Source organism: Schistocerca americana, chromosome 2 (assembly GCF_021461395.2).
Source record: "Schistocerca americana isolate TAMUIC-IGC-003095 chromosome 2, iqSchAmer2.1, whole genome shotgun sequence".
NCBI classification, from domain to species: Eukaryota; Metazoa; Arthropoda; class Insecta; order Orthoptera; family Acrididae; genus Schistocerca; species Schistocerca americana.
This window is the reverse complement of record NC_060120.1, coordinates 397,346,817-397,363,513: the sequence shown is the minus strand read 5'-3', so window position 1 is coordinate 397,363,513 and position 16,697 is coordinate 397,346,817. Positions and strand designations below refer to the sequence as shown.

Sequence of the window (16,697 nt, the reverse complement as noted above, 5' to 3'; positions counted from 1 at the left end):
TAGTGACTGAAGAGATGAGGTGAAATACCTGTGCTATTACAAAAATTAAAAGTATTTGTTCAATTTGAACACCTAAAATGTTGTGTCATTGTCCACGACTTTTTGCAAACTTGTTATACACGGGGATTTAAAGTTTCCTTAGGATTCAGAAATTTCAGGTGAAATTCACTACAGATGAAATATGTGTAAAAATATCTTGAATAATTGTGACAACAAAAATAATCAATTTTCAGTTTTTGAAACTGCATAAGCAAAGAAAAACTACTCACCGACGTATGGCAGGAGAACACACACATATAAAGGTTAAGAAAATTTGCCTGCTTTCAAAGTCAGTGGCTCATTCTTGTGGCAGAAGGGTTTGAAGGGGAAGGAAGAGGGATGAAGAAAAAGGACTGATGAGCTTCAGGAAATGGGAAGAGTTTGGAAAAGTGGCCAAAAACCCTGGGTCAGGAGAGATTTACAGGAAGGAATGTAAAAAATAGTCTTTCCTTTTCATCCTATCTTGTAAGTCTCTCTGACCTGCATTCTGGAACACCTTTTCAAACTTCCCTCATTTCCTAAATTTCACAAGTCCTTTCCCTTCAACCCTTCTGCCAGAAGGAGGAGCTATTGGCTCCAAAAATAATGCATGTTTCCTTAACCTTAATATGTGTGTGTTTTCGTGCTGCTGCTTGGTGAATAGATTTTTTTGTCTATCCAGTCACATTACATTTTCATAAATTGAACAAATGTGTGTGTGTGTGTGTGTGTGTGTGTGTGTGTGTGTGTGTGTGTGTGTTCCCCCCCCCCCCCCCCCCCCCCCTCCCCCTCCCCTCCCCACAAGTGATCTGCCAGAGACAGCGTCACCAAACATGTTCTTTATTCAGTTTCCTAAAAAAGCAAACAAGACAGCAATACAAAAGTTAGAGGTGCAGCAGTAGTAAAGATTGAACCTGAACCAGAGGCTGAGCTGTCTCTTGCACCATCAAGTATGCTATGAGGGCAACTGACACTAATTGTATCTGGTGGGCTGGTTGAATTTACGTACACAATGACCTGATTGTCTAACATCAATGCTAATTAACTTGGAAATGGCAGAAGATATCGAATTTTTTTCTTAAACATTTTTTTCTCTGCACAAATCTACCCTTCAACACCCTTACAAGCTTTCAGACTGTTTTCGGACCTCCCTGCATATTAAATGTGTTGATTGTTTTTTTACTTTTGGCATGTACTACAGTTTGACTGAAGAGAAATATTCTTTTGCTTAAATAGAGCTAGTTCTAAAAATTATGTTGTTGAGTTAGGTAACTGAAAATATATGAAATTTTACATTCATGGAGGCTAAACATGTCTTGGGATGTTCTCTATTCACGTTCAAACACAGTTGAATTTATGTCTTCAAATCTCTAAATTCTTTGATAAATATTACCATTAAACACTTAAACTCCCATTATAAAGTGTAGCCACATTGCCACCATTTTGCAGACCGGATAATAATGAGCTAGCTGTACTCTTAAATAAAACTCAAGACAGCAACTCAGATAGTACATAATGACTCTAGGAGCAGTAAGTGAATTGCATGTGTTCACCACAGTTTCTGTTGTGCCTCTGGCTGTATTTGCTACCCACCATGTTACATATTATGATTCTGGTGTTAGGATTTTATTACATGTAATCCACATCTACATCAATACTCTGCAAATCACATTTAAGTGCCTGGCAGAGGATTCATCGAACCACCTTCACAATTCTCTATTATTCCAATCTCGTATAGCACACAGAAAAAACGAACACCTATATTTTTCCGTACGAGCTCTGATTTCCCTTATTCAGTTCTCCCTATGTAGGTCAGTGTCAAGAAAATGTTTTCGCATTTGGAGGAGAAAATTGATGATTGGAATTGGAGAAAATTGCTGATTGGAATTTTGTGAGAAAATTCCTCCACTATGAAAAACGCTTTGTTTTAATGATGTCCATCCCAAATCCTGTATCATTTCAGTAACACTCTCTCCCCTATTTCACGATATTTTAAAACGTGCTGCCCTTCTTTGAACGTTTACGATGTACTCCACAATCCTATCTGGTAAGGATCCCACACTATGCAGCAGTATTCTAAAAGAGGATGGACAAGTGTAGTGTAGGCAGTCTCTTTAGTAGACCTGTTACATTTCCTAAGTTTCCTGCCAATTAAACACAGTCTTTGGTTAGCCTTCCCCACAACTTTTCCTATGTGTATCTTCCAATTTAAGTTGTTTATAATTTAATTCCTAGGTATATAGTTGAATTTACAGCCTTTAGATTTGACTGATTCATCGTGTAACCAAAGTTTAATGGATTCCTTTTAGAACTTATGTGAATGACCTCTCATTTTTCGTTATTTAGGGTCAATTGCCAATTTTCACACCATAAGTATATCTTTTCTAAATCGTTTTCCAATTTATTTTGATCTTCTGATGACTTGACTAGTAGATAAACAACAGCATCATTTGCAAACAACCTTAGATGGCTTCTCAGATTGTCTCCTAAATTGTTTATGTAGATAAGGAACAGCAAAGGGCCTATAACACTACCATGGGGAACACAGAAATCACTTCTGTTTTACTCGATGACTTGCCATCAGTTACTGCAAACTGTGACTTCTCTGACAGGAAATCACAAATCCAGTCACAAAACTGAGATGATATTCCATAGGCATGCAATTTCACTACAAGCCACTTTTATGGTACATTGTCAAAAGCCTTCTGGAAATCCAGAAATATGGAATCAATTTGAAATCTCTTGTCTGTAGCACTCAACGCTTTGTGTGAGTAAAGAGCTAGTTGTGTTTCACAAGAACGATGTTTTCTAAATCTGTGTGAACTGTGTGTCAATAAGCCGTTTTCTTCATGGTATTTTATACACGTATGTTATGTATGTATATAATGTATTTTATATATTATGTAGTGGCTATGACACACACTTACCATAAGAGTTACAGTACTTTTCTGTAATGTCAGTTTACCAAAAAAATTTTATGATTTTGATAATACCATTTTAAACCTCCTGGCAGATTAATACTTCATGTCCTAATAGCATTTGAACATGGGAACTTTGTTTCACAGGCAAGTGTACTACTGAATGAGCTGTCCAAATACAATTTACAACCTGTCCTGACAACTTCAATTCCACCATTAACCCTTCTGTCTTCCAGAATTCACAGACGTTCTCCCACCGTGGGACTAACACACTGAAAGAAAGGAGAAATAGCTTAACCACAGAATCTAGGGAGTGGTTTCTGGAATGAATTTTCACTCTGCAGTGGAGTGTGTGCTGACTCAAAACTTCCTGGCAGATTAAAACGACTTATGAAACTGGGACTCAAACCTGGGATCAACGAGGGTGGATCATGAGTTGTACTTCAATAGCTCAGTCACAAAAGGCAAAGGTCCCAGGTTCAAGTGCCAGTCCCGCATGCCGTTTTAATCTGTCAGCAGTTTCAAATTGGGACACATTATGCTCCAGAGTGAAAATTCAATCTGGTTGTAAATATCACAATTAGAATTTTGAACTATAAACATTATTAGTTAAGATCCTCTTTAATTTTTGTACTATATTCATACATTTTTCTTTGTACAGTCCAATTACAATGTTCGAGCCAAACGGTGTCATGAAATCCTGCATGATGAGAGCGTCATCCACGCTGGTCTCTCAAAACTCGTCAGTGACTACATTGCACTAACAGATATGCTTATTGACCTCACAAACAAACCTGTTTCTGATGTAAGTTTGAACATTTGTGTGTATAAGTTAAACTAATCTGTGTTTCAATGTGTTTAACTAAAGTACCTTTTAAGGATATAGCTGCTTATTAATTGTAATAATTAGTTTTAGCAGACAGAAAGATGAAAATCTGTATATTATATTTTTTATCTGGTGTAACTCAGATTTGCTTTTTTCAAAAGTTCAATGACGTATATATTTGAAGATGCCGAATTGTGGTTAAAGGAACAATAATTTGAAGAAACAGGAGTGATGTGTGCCCAAGTAATTTTTCAGTGTTCTTTAGTAATTTAAGCAGTTATTTAATCATAGGTATATTGCACAGTGAAACATACACCTAAGCTAGAAAATGCACATGTCGAATTGACTGACATGACATATGAAAATAATTTGTCAGAATTGAATTACTGTGGTGTAGCATATTACTTAAGTAAACTGAGATTAATATGGGTCAGGGAAGGTAAAGAAGGAAAAGTTGAAATAGATTACTGGAACAGTGGGCACAATGGAAAATCAGGAAGAGACAAAAACTTAAGAATTTTATTAGAGTGGAAGAAGTTGGTATAAAGAAACCGAAAATTTGAAGAAAGAGCACACTGCAAATGTATGTTGGTCTTAAACACTAAAATGGTCCTCCTAATAAATGGCATTGGCTTTGTAGAAAAAAATTGTTTCTAAACTTTTGAACCAAATTCAGGAAGACTATTAACATCTTTACTCAGTTTGAGGTCCATTAGAGCAGGTTACTTGGTGTGTTTTTAGAACTGATTAGTATAACCAAATGTTGTTCTGCTTAAGAAAGAAAAGCGGTAGTACAGTTAACCTGCTAATTTATGTTACAAATACTTTTTTCCATCAAATTATGTGTTGCTATTCAAATTATCCATCACTTAAGAAAAGTAATCAATTGTAAGAGAACTTTAGCAGAGCAATGATGACACATTTGATGGAATGAGCCTTGTAATTTTTTCTCTTCTTAAAAGGTGAAGCGAGATGGCACATTAGCTTGAGATATTAGATTTACATCTGAGTAGAGTAGAATTAAATTCTGCATCAAGGCACTCAGACTTAGATTAGAGGAGCTGTTTCAATAGAAGTTGGTCGATGATATGCAACTTTGTACTGATACTCACTTGTTTAAGGTCACTACCAACACCAGCTTTCAGAACTGTATGCTACTACACTGACAGTTGTTGAAGCCATATTGTTTCTGTGTTATCATTGCATTGTTGTTATGATCATGTACAAATGAAATCAACTTTCCAGTATCATAAATGGGATATAGTATTCAAGTGTGTGAAGAACAATAAAGCTGCAGACCTAGACAAACTACAAACAGAAGAAACTGAAATGTTTGTACCTGTTACAAAACAGTGGATATTAAATCTTATGAGTACCTTTATTTCAGAATTGCAGATTCCTAAGATATGCCGCAAAACTAATGTAGTACCACTTTTAAGAGCCAGTAGTATCGGAAAACTTTTGTCCACTTTCAGTTCTCTGGCACTTGTATAAGATATCGAAAAGACTGATTCTATATTAAATATCAGAGTATGTTGACAAAAGTCTAGTAAAAGAGAAGTCAGGTTTTCACCCAGGAAGGTCTTTCTGTGGACAGATCCTTAATTTGGTTCAATGCATTGAGGACGATTCTGAAGGAGATCAGGTTTCAGTGCGGCTTTCATTGCACTTGCAGCACCTTATGATATGGTCAACCACAAAATGATGGTTAGAAAAGTGTATTCAGTCGCAAAGGATTACCACTTAACACAGTTCACGCAATGTTTGCTGCAAAACAGGAAATAATTTTTCACTCTGTAAAACATGAAAAGTTGATGGAGGATTCAGAAAAATGGTCTGCCTGAGGGTAGTATATCGTCCCTCCTGTTGTATTATATTTATAATAATATTTCGACAAAGACCAACCAATCATATCTGGAACTAAAACATTTATCTATGCTGATAATACCGGGATTGCTGCCCAAAGTCAAAACTTTGAGGAGGTGGAGACAAAGCTGACAAGAGCTATCAAAGACATGGGCAACTTCTTTGATGATAGCTATCGAAAACCAAATCTTGTGGGGGGGGGGGGGGGGGGGGCGGCTTGTGGACTGTACCAATGCTTTGTGTTGGACTCAGTTGTGAGTACAATTTCAACATCCAATGAAAATGTACATTACTATCTGACACACATGGCAGTCTGTTCTTGTTCTTGTATAGTATTTTCCATTTTGACTGTGGAGAACTGTTTATCTCTCTTGACAAAACATATAAAGGATATGTAAATATTTTCTGTTGTTAGTTAAAAATGTTTAATTTCTAGTATTTGTGATGTGGCCATGTTTTTACTCCTGCAGGCATCAACGACTACAGTAACAGATCTCGTACCACAGCTCAACCAGCTTCTCAGATCACCAAATTTCAGCAGAATCATAGTCCCTACACAGAAGTATTTGAGTTTTGTGCTTCCTTCAAATGGTTCAAAGGAACACAACCCATTTCCAGAGTATGTACCTACATCCTAAGTATGTTTTCTAATATTGTTTTGAAGTTATGCATTAAAAATATCAATAAAATGCAGCAAGTATGACAGGATTATAAGTTGTCACACTCCTGTAACAGAACCTGTGTGACCTTGGCAGTAGCACATCATGTGATGATAATTCTAAACTTATTACTGTCAAATTATATCACTTTGTTCCCATTGATTTATTAACTGTCCAAAAGTAATCTGAAAGCAGTGTGATTTGGTTGGGCAATTCATTAAATATGCAGTCTTTCCTCTCAAACAATGGAAAATTCAGGATGGACTGTGACAGTATTATGAAAAGGAAAGTTGCCACTCTCCATATAGTGGAGATGCTGAATCACAATAGGCACAAAAAAAAGACTGTCACAAATAAGCCTACGGCCAATAAGGCCCTCGTCAGAAATAGACGACAGATACACACACACGCTCTCACACATCAGTGTCATTATCTGCCAACAAAGGAGTGTACATGATCGCACAAACTTAAAACCATGTAATTAAAAGAGACCAGAAAAAGTGTTATAGACTGTGTGTGAGCGGTGTTTGAACGTGTGTGTGTGTGTGTGTGTGTGTGTGTGTGTCGTCTGTTTTTGTTATGCCTATCTGCGACTCATTCTTTCTTCTCATTTGATATAGTTAGTGATCCTGCTGTGTGCCAAGTCTTGTGATTTTTACACCTGAAATGCTATAGCTTCTATTAACCACCAGTGGAAGGAATGCATGTAGAATATAATGACCATATAAGAACTATAGATTCATCCCTCTATGTTTTCTATGAAATCAGTCAAAGACACTTACATAACACATATTTCACCACTGCTTTCATCTAATGACTGGCACACCCAAACAATTCAGGAGATATGTTAAGATCAACGTAGATTCAGCAAATGTCATAACCACATTAACACCAATGGTCATTATCTGCCAGCCAAAGAGTGCAAATCATCGCACAAACCGAAAACCATGTAATTAAAAAGACTAAAAAAAGTGTTATAGACTCTCATGTCCAACTATTCAGTTGCCTGTAACTATGATGAAGAAGAGGAATAGTAGGTGCTGATTTGTGTCGGTTATTTGACATCGTTGTGTAAAAAGAATATTAATGCTTTGCCAAAAATCAGAAATACTTTGTTTTGTTTAAAAGTGACCAGATTTGTTTTATTCATATACCCTGCTAGCTGACAAAGTGAGGCACTCAGGTTGTTACTACAAAAAGATAATACAAATTACACCATTGCGATTGTGTAAAGTGTCAGTCACTGTTGAAAGGGCAGTTAGCCCTGACTGCAATTGATGCAATGCATTCTCAAGCTTTCCATATTGTCTAGGAAGAATGTTACACCCTCATGACTGACAACTATTACAGTTTGTCCATAATCGTTATGGTTTTATCACCTTAATTATGGAGTTACAGGAAGTTGCTAAAAATTTTTACAATTTTTTTAAAGAAATGAAAAAGGTAATGTTTATGTCTTACCAATGATTTATTATTAAAATATTTTATAGATTGTAATGATTTCCTTCCTGAGTAGGTAGTAAATCTGCCTACGAATGATTTCATTGCCTTGCTAAGGTAGGTTTTGCTGTGTGACAATGAACAGTTTTTGCTCTGCACGTCAGCTGAAAAGGTAGCAATAAAACTTATTGTAAACCATGTGATAACCCATGGCTCAAAGTATTCGTTGATAAGCTGTTGGCTGTTTTTCTAACCAGGTGACATCAAAAGATGTACAGTTCACCTATTAATTCATATTTAATGGTACACTCCATGCTGGCTCTATTATAGTAATGATCGTCACCTTTAATTTTTTTTAATTGTACCTGGAGTAAATTATTATAGGTCAGGGAAATTTTTTGGTAATTGTGTGAAATTATCTGTATTCAGTGAGTTTGTTCGTTTTGTTATAATTCAGAAACACTGTGTGTACAGTGTTAGCTGCTAAGATTAATTAGTTGTTTTGTCAAAAAATACAAGGAATTAGATTTTATATGTTTGTTTGTTCCTTTGGCAGTCTGATACACAAGTGATAATGTGAACTTAAACAGTGCAGATGATATCTGGAGGAGGAGGAGGAGGAGGAGGGGGGGGGGGAATAATGTTCCAAATACCATTAGTCATGAATTTACTTATCATATCAATCTGTAGTAAGAAGGAAAGTGAAAAATGATCGTAGTAAGAAAGTAAGTTTTGTAAAAGTAGGCCTAAGTACTGTAGCAAATTCAGATGGTAATACTGTGAAAACCAAATTTTTAAGATAAATAAGGCTTGCAATTTTTATAATTTTCTGAGACAGGGTGCCTTCACGCCCTGCACTCCATATATTCACCATGTTATTACTGACAGCCTCTTCTCAAGGTTCACAGCTATACACCTTTCAGACCTTACATTTACCACTGTAATCCCTCTCCTCCTGCTGTACAACCACTATCAAGTTTCGCAATTCAACTCTGCTAGTTGTACAGGTGGCTGTGATTTTTGTCTTGCTTAGAGGAGCAGTACTGTGTGGGCTGATTTTTAAGTAGTTTTATCAGTTAAATAGACTCCTGGAATGATAAATAGAGAGCCTACTGGCATGGTTCTAAACACACCAGTGAGCCTATATGTACAGCCCTCAGCACCTGGAATTGCACTGCCTTTTACTATCAGTAGCAGAGTCATCCCCACCTCTTCCCCTCCTTGCAGGCAGAGGTCGCAAAACCAGTGACTATAGTAAAGGTAGAGCTGTAGTAGTTGGAGACTGCTTACATGGATAATTTGTATGTTGCAGAGCCAACTGTGGCTGGTTTTTATACTAGAGTCCTGGCTCGTAAGTGCCATTGTGTTAATATGTTCAATATAATTAATTTTTCATTCATGTATATTCCCAGGCACCTGAAAGTGGTGTATTTTTTTATTATTATTATTATTATTTTTTATACAGACGTTTCTAGCTCAGGCTATTTCACCTCGAGTTGGGCATCCACAGGGCAAACAGCTGATGTACGGATAATCAGTGAGCTGGGCTGTAGCCTATATGGCTTCATATCTCAGGGGTGGGTAAAAGGCTTATGCAGTGGGGCTACCTGGCAGGTAGCCTGAATCACCTTCTCATGGGCTAGCTGATAGGCATTTTTGAGCACCCATGCCGCATGGGGTAGTGTCAGAGCAGCCTGACAGTCGTGTATCCCTGAAGCTACTACATGGGTTTGTGTAGCAATGATGAGTTTACAGTATGAACACAATCTTCCCATGTGTTCCAGTAAACCACAGACTTTCTTGCCCACTGCAGCACTGTAATACTTTGAAACCGTCATTAGAATGTTATCTGTGTACACAACAGTTCTTTCAGTTTCACTGTTCCATTTCATAATTCCAGGAAAGGGTTTAACTGCCAGATCTTAGAAAATTTCCTCAGATATTGACAATTTTATGCATCCTTTTGTGATTGCTTCATAATTTTGCAGTTCTTGTAGACCATTCTACAACTAAGCATTCAAAATAATCTGGAGTATTTTTGTATTGTGTTGTTCATATTGTGAGTTCTTTCACCCACATAAACACTACAGACCACCAGATGTTACTGAAGGCATTGATGTCAATCAGTATGACAGTTACTTATTTTGAGGGGACCTATCTAGTCACAAAGTTCCAAATGGAAAGCACTGTCAGTTGTTTTTCCTGGTCTGAACCATTACTGACACTGGCTCAGCCATGGACTTCCCAGTGTTTCCAGAGTCTGTTGCACAGCATCTGCTCTTTTTAAACACTGACTGATCACTTATCACTCTCAAACTATGATTGATATGTGATGTTATTGTTGACATTGTTTGGCTACAGTATTGCCAAATGTTTCACACTGTTTTCTTGTCACCTCTGTGATAAATAGAAATGATTATAATGATTACTCAGTTTCTGTTACATCCATAGATACAGGTATTAGTTACATTATTAGTTGGCTGTAGTATTGTCAAATAAGACACTGCATATTTCACACAGTTTTCTTGTAGCCTCTGTGACAAATAGAGATGATGATAATGATCACTATTGACCAATTTCACTTTTGCCGGCTTTCTCAAAAGTATTTGAAAAGGTTCTGTTCAAGCATCTCCTTAAGGATCTGACTGCGAATAATATATTGTCCAAGTCACAGTTGGGATGTCTTAAGTGTTCTGATGTAGAGAAAGCTATTTGCACTTACAGTGAGACTGTACTTAATTCATTTGTTAATAAATTACAGGCTACTGGCATTTTCCGTGACCTGTCAAAAGCCTTTGACTGTGTTAACCACAGCATTCTCTTACGTGAATTAAAATATTATGGTGTCACTGGCAGTAATGTGAAGTGGTTTGAGTCTTATCTATCTAACAGGAAACAAAGGGTGTCATTGCAAAATACCTGACTGGGGAATTAATTACATGTGGTGTTCCTCAAGGTTTCATCTTGTGTCCATTGCTTTTTCTTGTGTACATTAATGACCTCTCATCTGTTACATTGCCAGATGCTAAGTTTGTTTTGTTTGCAGGTGATACAAACGTTGCAATAAGTAGTAAGTCATGTACAGATTTAGAAATAGCTGCCAAGCAAATTTTCACTGACATTAATAAATGGTTTAAAGCTAATTCATTGCCCTTAAACTTTGAGAAGACCCACTATGTGCAGTTCAGAACCTGTAAGAGATTTCCTTCCAAGGCATGCAGATCGAAGAGGTTGACAGTGTTAAATTTTTGGGATTACAACCCGTTAATAAATTCAGTTGGGAAGGGCATACCACAGAATTTCTTAAGTGCCTGAACAAGTCTGTATTTGCAGTGAGAATGATGTCAGATGTAGGAGATATAAATATAAAATACTTTCATACTTTGCTTACTTTCATTTTATTATGTCATATGGGATCATGTTCTGGGGTAACTCGTCAAACTGAGAAAAAGTTTTTAGTGTGCAAAAGTATGTTTTAAGAACCATTTGTGGTGTAAATTCAGGAACATCGTGTAGAAACCTGTTCAAGGAGCTTAGTATTCTAACCAATGCTTCTCAGTATATTTATTCCGTTATGAAATTTGTTGCAAGTAATTCATCTCTATTTTCGACTAATAGCTCAATACATAGTGTCAGTACTAGGAATAAGAACAATCTACATAAAGAGCTGAAATCACTTACCTTGGTCCAAAAAGGGGTTCAATATTCAGGAACACACATTTTCAATAAATTGCCAGGAACCATTAAAAACTTGGTTTCAGATAAAGCATGGTTTAAACAGAGTTTCAAAGACTTTTTTATAGGTAACTCCTTCTTCTCCATAGATGAAGATCTTAACAGAGGCTGTTAAGCCGGCTTAAGTAAAAATATCTGTTAGATTTCAATTTTGACAGCACGTGGTCACAACAGTCAAGATCAGGTATTTTGTGTATGATAAATTATTAAAAGTGCATAACAATGTTTGATTCTGACAGCATGTTAATCATGTAAATATTAGCTGTTCCAATTTAGCACATTGTATTCACCTATTTTGACAATCTCCTGACAAATGATCAGGGTAGTAAGTATTATATTCAAATGTTTTATGATTTTATTTTATACTTTCTGACATGAATCATCTTATTTTTTGGATCTATGGAACAAAATTTGAATCTAATCTAACACCAGTCAGCTGCTAACATAACTCAAAGAATGTTAATAGCCTGAGCATGAACACTAAAGGTACAGTACAAAGGTCATTACTGATAATGAGATGAATCAACATTCCATCCCCCATCAACCTGATCTCATTTAGGTCGTCACTCTAATTTATAAAATTATATATAAAAACAAAGATGAGGTGACTTACCGGACAAAAGCGCTGGCAGGTCGATAGACACACAAACAAACACAAACATACACACAAAATTCAAGCTTTCGCAACAAACTGTTGCCTCATCAGGAAAGAGGGAAGGAGAGGGGAAGACGAAAGGAAGTGGGTTTTAAGGGAGAGGGTAAGGAGTCATTCCAATCCCGGGAGCGGAAAGACTTACCTTAGGGGGAAAAAAGGACAGGTATACACTCGCACACACGCACATATCCATCCACACATACAGACACAAACCTGTATGTGTGGATGGATATGTGCGTGTGTGCGAGTGTATACCTGTCCTTTTTTCCCCCTAAGGTAAGTCTTTCCGCTCCCGGGATTGGAATGACTCCTTACCCTCTCCCTTAAAACCCACTTCCTTTCGTCTTCCCCTCTCCTTCCCTCTTTCCTGATGAGGCAACAGTTTGTTGCGAAAGCTTGAATTTTGTGTGTATGTTTGTGTTTGTTTGTGTGTCTATCGACCTGCCAGCGCTTTTGTCCGGTAAGTCACCTCATCTTTGTTTTTATATATAATTTTTCCCACGTGGAATGTTTCCTTCCATTATATTAATTTATAAAATTGATTGATTAGAAATTTTTTCTGTTGGTACATAGTCCTGCAGTGAATATTCAGTGTTTCTCTTGAAGCCAGAGCACATTGATAAATTTTACTGAACAGTGTAATGTTCATAACATGACCACTTACTTTGTGTCAAACCTGAAAGTAGGATTAGTGGACTAACTGAAACCAAGAAAAAAAGTATTTGACTTTTCATAACAGGAGTCTGTACCTTATATAAATTCTTTAAATTACTTCACTATTTTATTTTTTGCTATAATTGTTTTTATTACACTATTTCTATTTTGTCTTATGTGCTCTTGTCAATTATAAAGTTTGATGTCATGCTACAGCATAGAAATAGGTTAAAAATAACAGTGTTCTTGTAAGGCTGTGTCACTCTTGGTGGTAATAGTGTCAACAGCTGTTTATCAGTAACACAGCTATACTCATGTCATTGACAACAGCCATTGACTCTGTTACTATCAAGCACGACACAGCCCTACAAGAGCATTATTATTTTTAACCTGTTTCTGTATCATCACATCAAGCCTTACTATTGACAGTGGCACATAAGCAAAAATTACAATAGTTCAATAAAACCAGTTACAGCTGAAAGTGAAAATGACACCATTTAAAGCAAAATATTTAAAATCAGAAAAAAGGCAAATAAAGCTCCATTGTTCAAAACAACCTTACTATATTTTTCTAGAATAAACCATATTCTGAGAGAATAACATTAATGTTACTTTCTCACAATGTGGCTTATTCTAGAACAATATAGAAAGGGTTTGGTTTCTTGAGTATTTACGATGTTTGTATCTGTACAAATGCAATACCCCTTTTGAAGTGCGATCAGAATTCACAAAGTGAGTCATTGCACTGAAAGGCACTGTTTACAAGTAAACTTGCATTAACGTAAGAAAGAGAAGAGATGTAAATATTCGTAACAAGCTAATTTTGCTGGTTCAGCTATACAAAATATGTAACTAGACACAGAAAACCATATAGTTTTTCAGTGTCAGCAGGTTGATGAATACATATAAATGCTTTTATATTCACTAGTTTTAATCAAAACAGTTGTTACCTTTATAAAAACTTAAAATACAAGGTAACCTCTTAGTTAATAGAAAATTACATTTTTATCATTTGCTTTTCTATATTGTTTTAGAGCTGGTGTTCATATTTCCCACCTTCTTGAGAAAGTGACAATTCTACAGTCGATGCAAAAACCAAGGTGTATTACTCTGGTTGGCTCTGATGGAGAAAACTATATGATGTTGTGCAAACCAAAAGTGAGTAGATATTGTTCACTTTAAAATACACGAAACCACTATATCAGTGTTTACTGTAACGTTTTTCCATCTAAGGCAAGAAGAAGAAATCTTTTATGGTTTTTGTCATTTACCTTTCCTATTTTCCTTATTATTTCTCCAATAATGAAATGATTTATCTGATTTTGGAATCTTATGACCTTTGTTTATTTGACGAATTTAGTATTTTATTGCTGTCTGGGTTCTGATGTCAACACTTATTTTATGATTGCACATTGTCTTGAAACTCATCTAGTGCGTGTTGTAATATTGATGTTGATAAGAGCTGTATAGTTGACTTCCAGTGATAGTCAGTGCAGCAGATATCACTTGTCTTGAGAACTAAGTAATTTGTCTTTCCCACTGCACAGACTGTTTCAAAAATTAAAAGCTCCATTATCAAGTGCTACAAAATAACTAAAAACTTATGAACCTGCGTTGATCGAGCCAGGCAGTCAAGATGATCAAACCCACACCTAACAACGCATGTGAGCCTAGTAAGAGCAACCAGGGCAGCTGCCTTGACAGCCATAAAGAACTGAATAGTACAGCCTGCAAGGAAGTGAGATGAATGTACTCGTACATTACTCACTTGTGTCACCACAATCAGCTGGCTTGCTGGCAGACTGCACTAGTCAGTTCCTTGTCAGCTGCTGTCCAGTTGCTGTTCCTAAGCTCACATGCATTGTTTGGCGTGGGTTTGATCATCATGACTGACTGGCCTGACCTACACACATTAATGTTTTTTTAATTATTTGGTAGCAGCTGATGATGCAGCTGCTTCTGAAACCAATTGTATGATATGAAACACATATTACTTAGTTCTCAAGGCAAGAATAATTGCTTCATCAACTAACACTGTAAGTCAGTCATACAGCTTTGATCAGTAGAATATGCATCATATGAGTTTCGAGACAATGTCTAACCATAATATAAGTGGGATCAAGAAGATAATTAGAATGCACACTTATTCTTCCCACATTCCACACATGAATAAAATGGGAGCAAGCTTTACTGATTGATACAATGATAAGTACTCTCAGCCGTGCCCTTAACAGTGGTTTGCAAAGTATGGATGTAAATATTTATACTCATGTTGATGTAGTAACTTCAGTTGTATCAAAGAGCAATTTCTTGCTATGTAGAATAAAAACTACTTCTACTCTTTTATTACTACTTTTATCTCCAACCAGCTTTATTTAATGATTCCAGAATGAAATTTTCACTCTGCAGCGGAGTGTGCGCTGATTTGAAACTTCCTGGCAGTTTAAAACTGTGTGCCGGACCGAGACTCAAACTCGGGACCGTTGCCTTACGCGGGCAAGTGCTCTACCAACTTAACTACCCAAGTATGATTGACAACCCGTCCTTATAATCTTACTTCCACCAGTACCTCATCCCTCACCTTCCAAACTTCACAGAAGTTCTCCTGCGAAACATGCAGGACTAGCACTACTGGAACTTCTGTGAAGTTTGGACAGTAGGAGATGAGGTACTGGCAGAAGTAAGATTGTGAGGACGGGTCGAGGATTGTGCTTGGGTAGCTAAGTTGGTAGAGCGCTTGCCCGCAAGAGGCAAAGGTTCCGAGTTTGAACCTCGGTCCGGCACACAGTTTTAATCTACCAGGAAGTTTCAGCTTTATTTAATGTTTTTGAGTATTTGCAGTTGATTTTAAAGCACAAAAGGCATTATGTTTAGGCACATTGCTAACTGATGTACACTTCCTGACAAAAAAGTGAAGCACCCAGAAGACAGGGTTGGATGTCGATACACACGCCATTGGTGAGTGTGTGACTGCTTAGAGTTGCAAGTCTCTGTAACAGTTAAAATGGCTACTGGAGTGAATTGGTGTTGTTACTGGGCCTGATAGGATATAAGGGCATCAGCAGCATCTGATGTTGAGTGAAGACAGTGAAGGTCATGGAGATGCCACAAATGTGAGACATCATTTTTAGCACCTGAGAGAATTGGAAAGGAAGCTTATTTGGAGACTCCATTTGGCTGGCTGGTCAAATCGTGATGTATCCAGATTTGTGTGACATTCGTATGTGACATACTAGATGCAGCAGTACTAAGGAATTACCATCCCATGTGTAGTCTGTCATTAACACCACAACATAAGTGGCTGCATTTGGAGTGGTGCCATGACTGGGATGGATGGACTGCTGAAGAATATCATCACATTGTATTCCATGATGAGTCGTGGTTTACCCCCCACACACCATCCCCCACTCAACCCTCGGCCTTTGGAGAGTATGGTGATGACGTGGACCTAGAGAGAGGTCCCATTCTTCCAATGCTTTGGAGTGGAAAAGTGATGCTACTCCTAGTGTCATGGTGTGGGGAACCATTGGATATGACTACAGGCAAATCTGGTAGTGATTGAAGGAACTCGGATGGCACAACAGTACATCACGGAAATCCTGCAATATAAGTGTTACCTCTTATATAATGCTATCATCATGCTATTTTTCAACAGGGCATTACTCGTCCACACATGGCATGTATCTCTATGATCTTTCTGCACGATGTTGAGGTACTCCTGTGGCCAGCAACATCCCTGATAGAAGATGTGTGGGACCAACTCAGACATTAATTCTGTGCCAGTGCCAATATCCAGGACATCGAGGACCATTTACGACAGTTGTGGGCCAGCTTGCATCAGGAGAGGATACTGTGGCCTTATGACACAATTCCTTACCGAATTAGTGCATGTTTTCATGCCAGAGGGGATCAAATGTCATACTGAT

At 37.2% G+C, this 16,697-nt stretch overlaps 1 protein-coding gene across 1 annotated transcript in view; it reads left to right on the top strand.

The window, feature by feature from the left end:
* The window catches only part of LOC124594989 (serine/threonine-protein kinase ATR), a 353,179-nt gene that overhangs the window by 289,833 nt on the left and 46,649 nt on the right, over positions 1-16,697 (top strand). Inside the window, exons 35-37 of the mRNA XM_047133527.1 lie at positions 3,598-3,741; positions 6,099-6,247; positions 13,806-13,929. Of these exons, the coding sequence (XP_046989483.1) occupies positions 3,598-3,741; positions 6,099-6,247; positions 13,806-13,929 (417 nt within the window). The remainder of the gene's footprint in view (positions 1-3,597; positions 3,742-6,098; positions 6,248-13,805; positions 13,930-16,697) is intronic.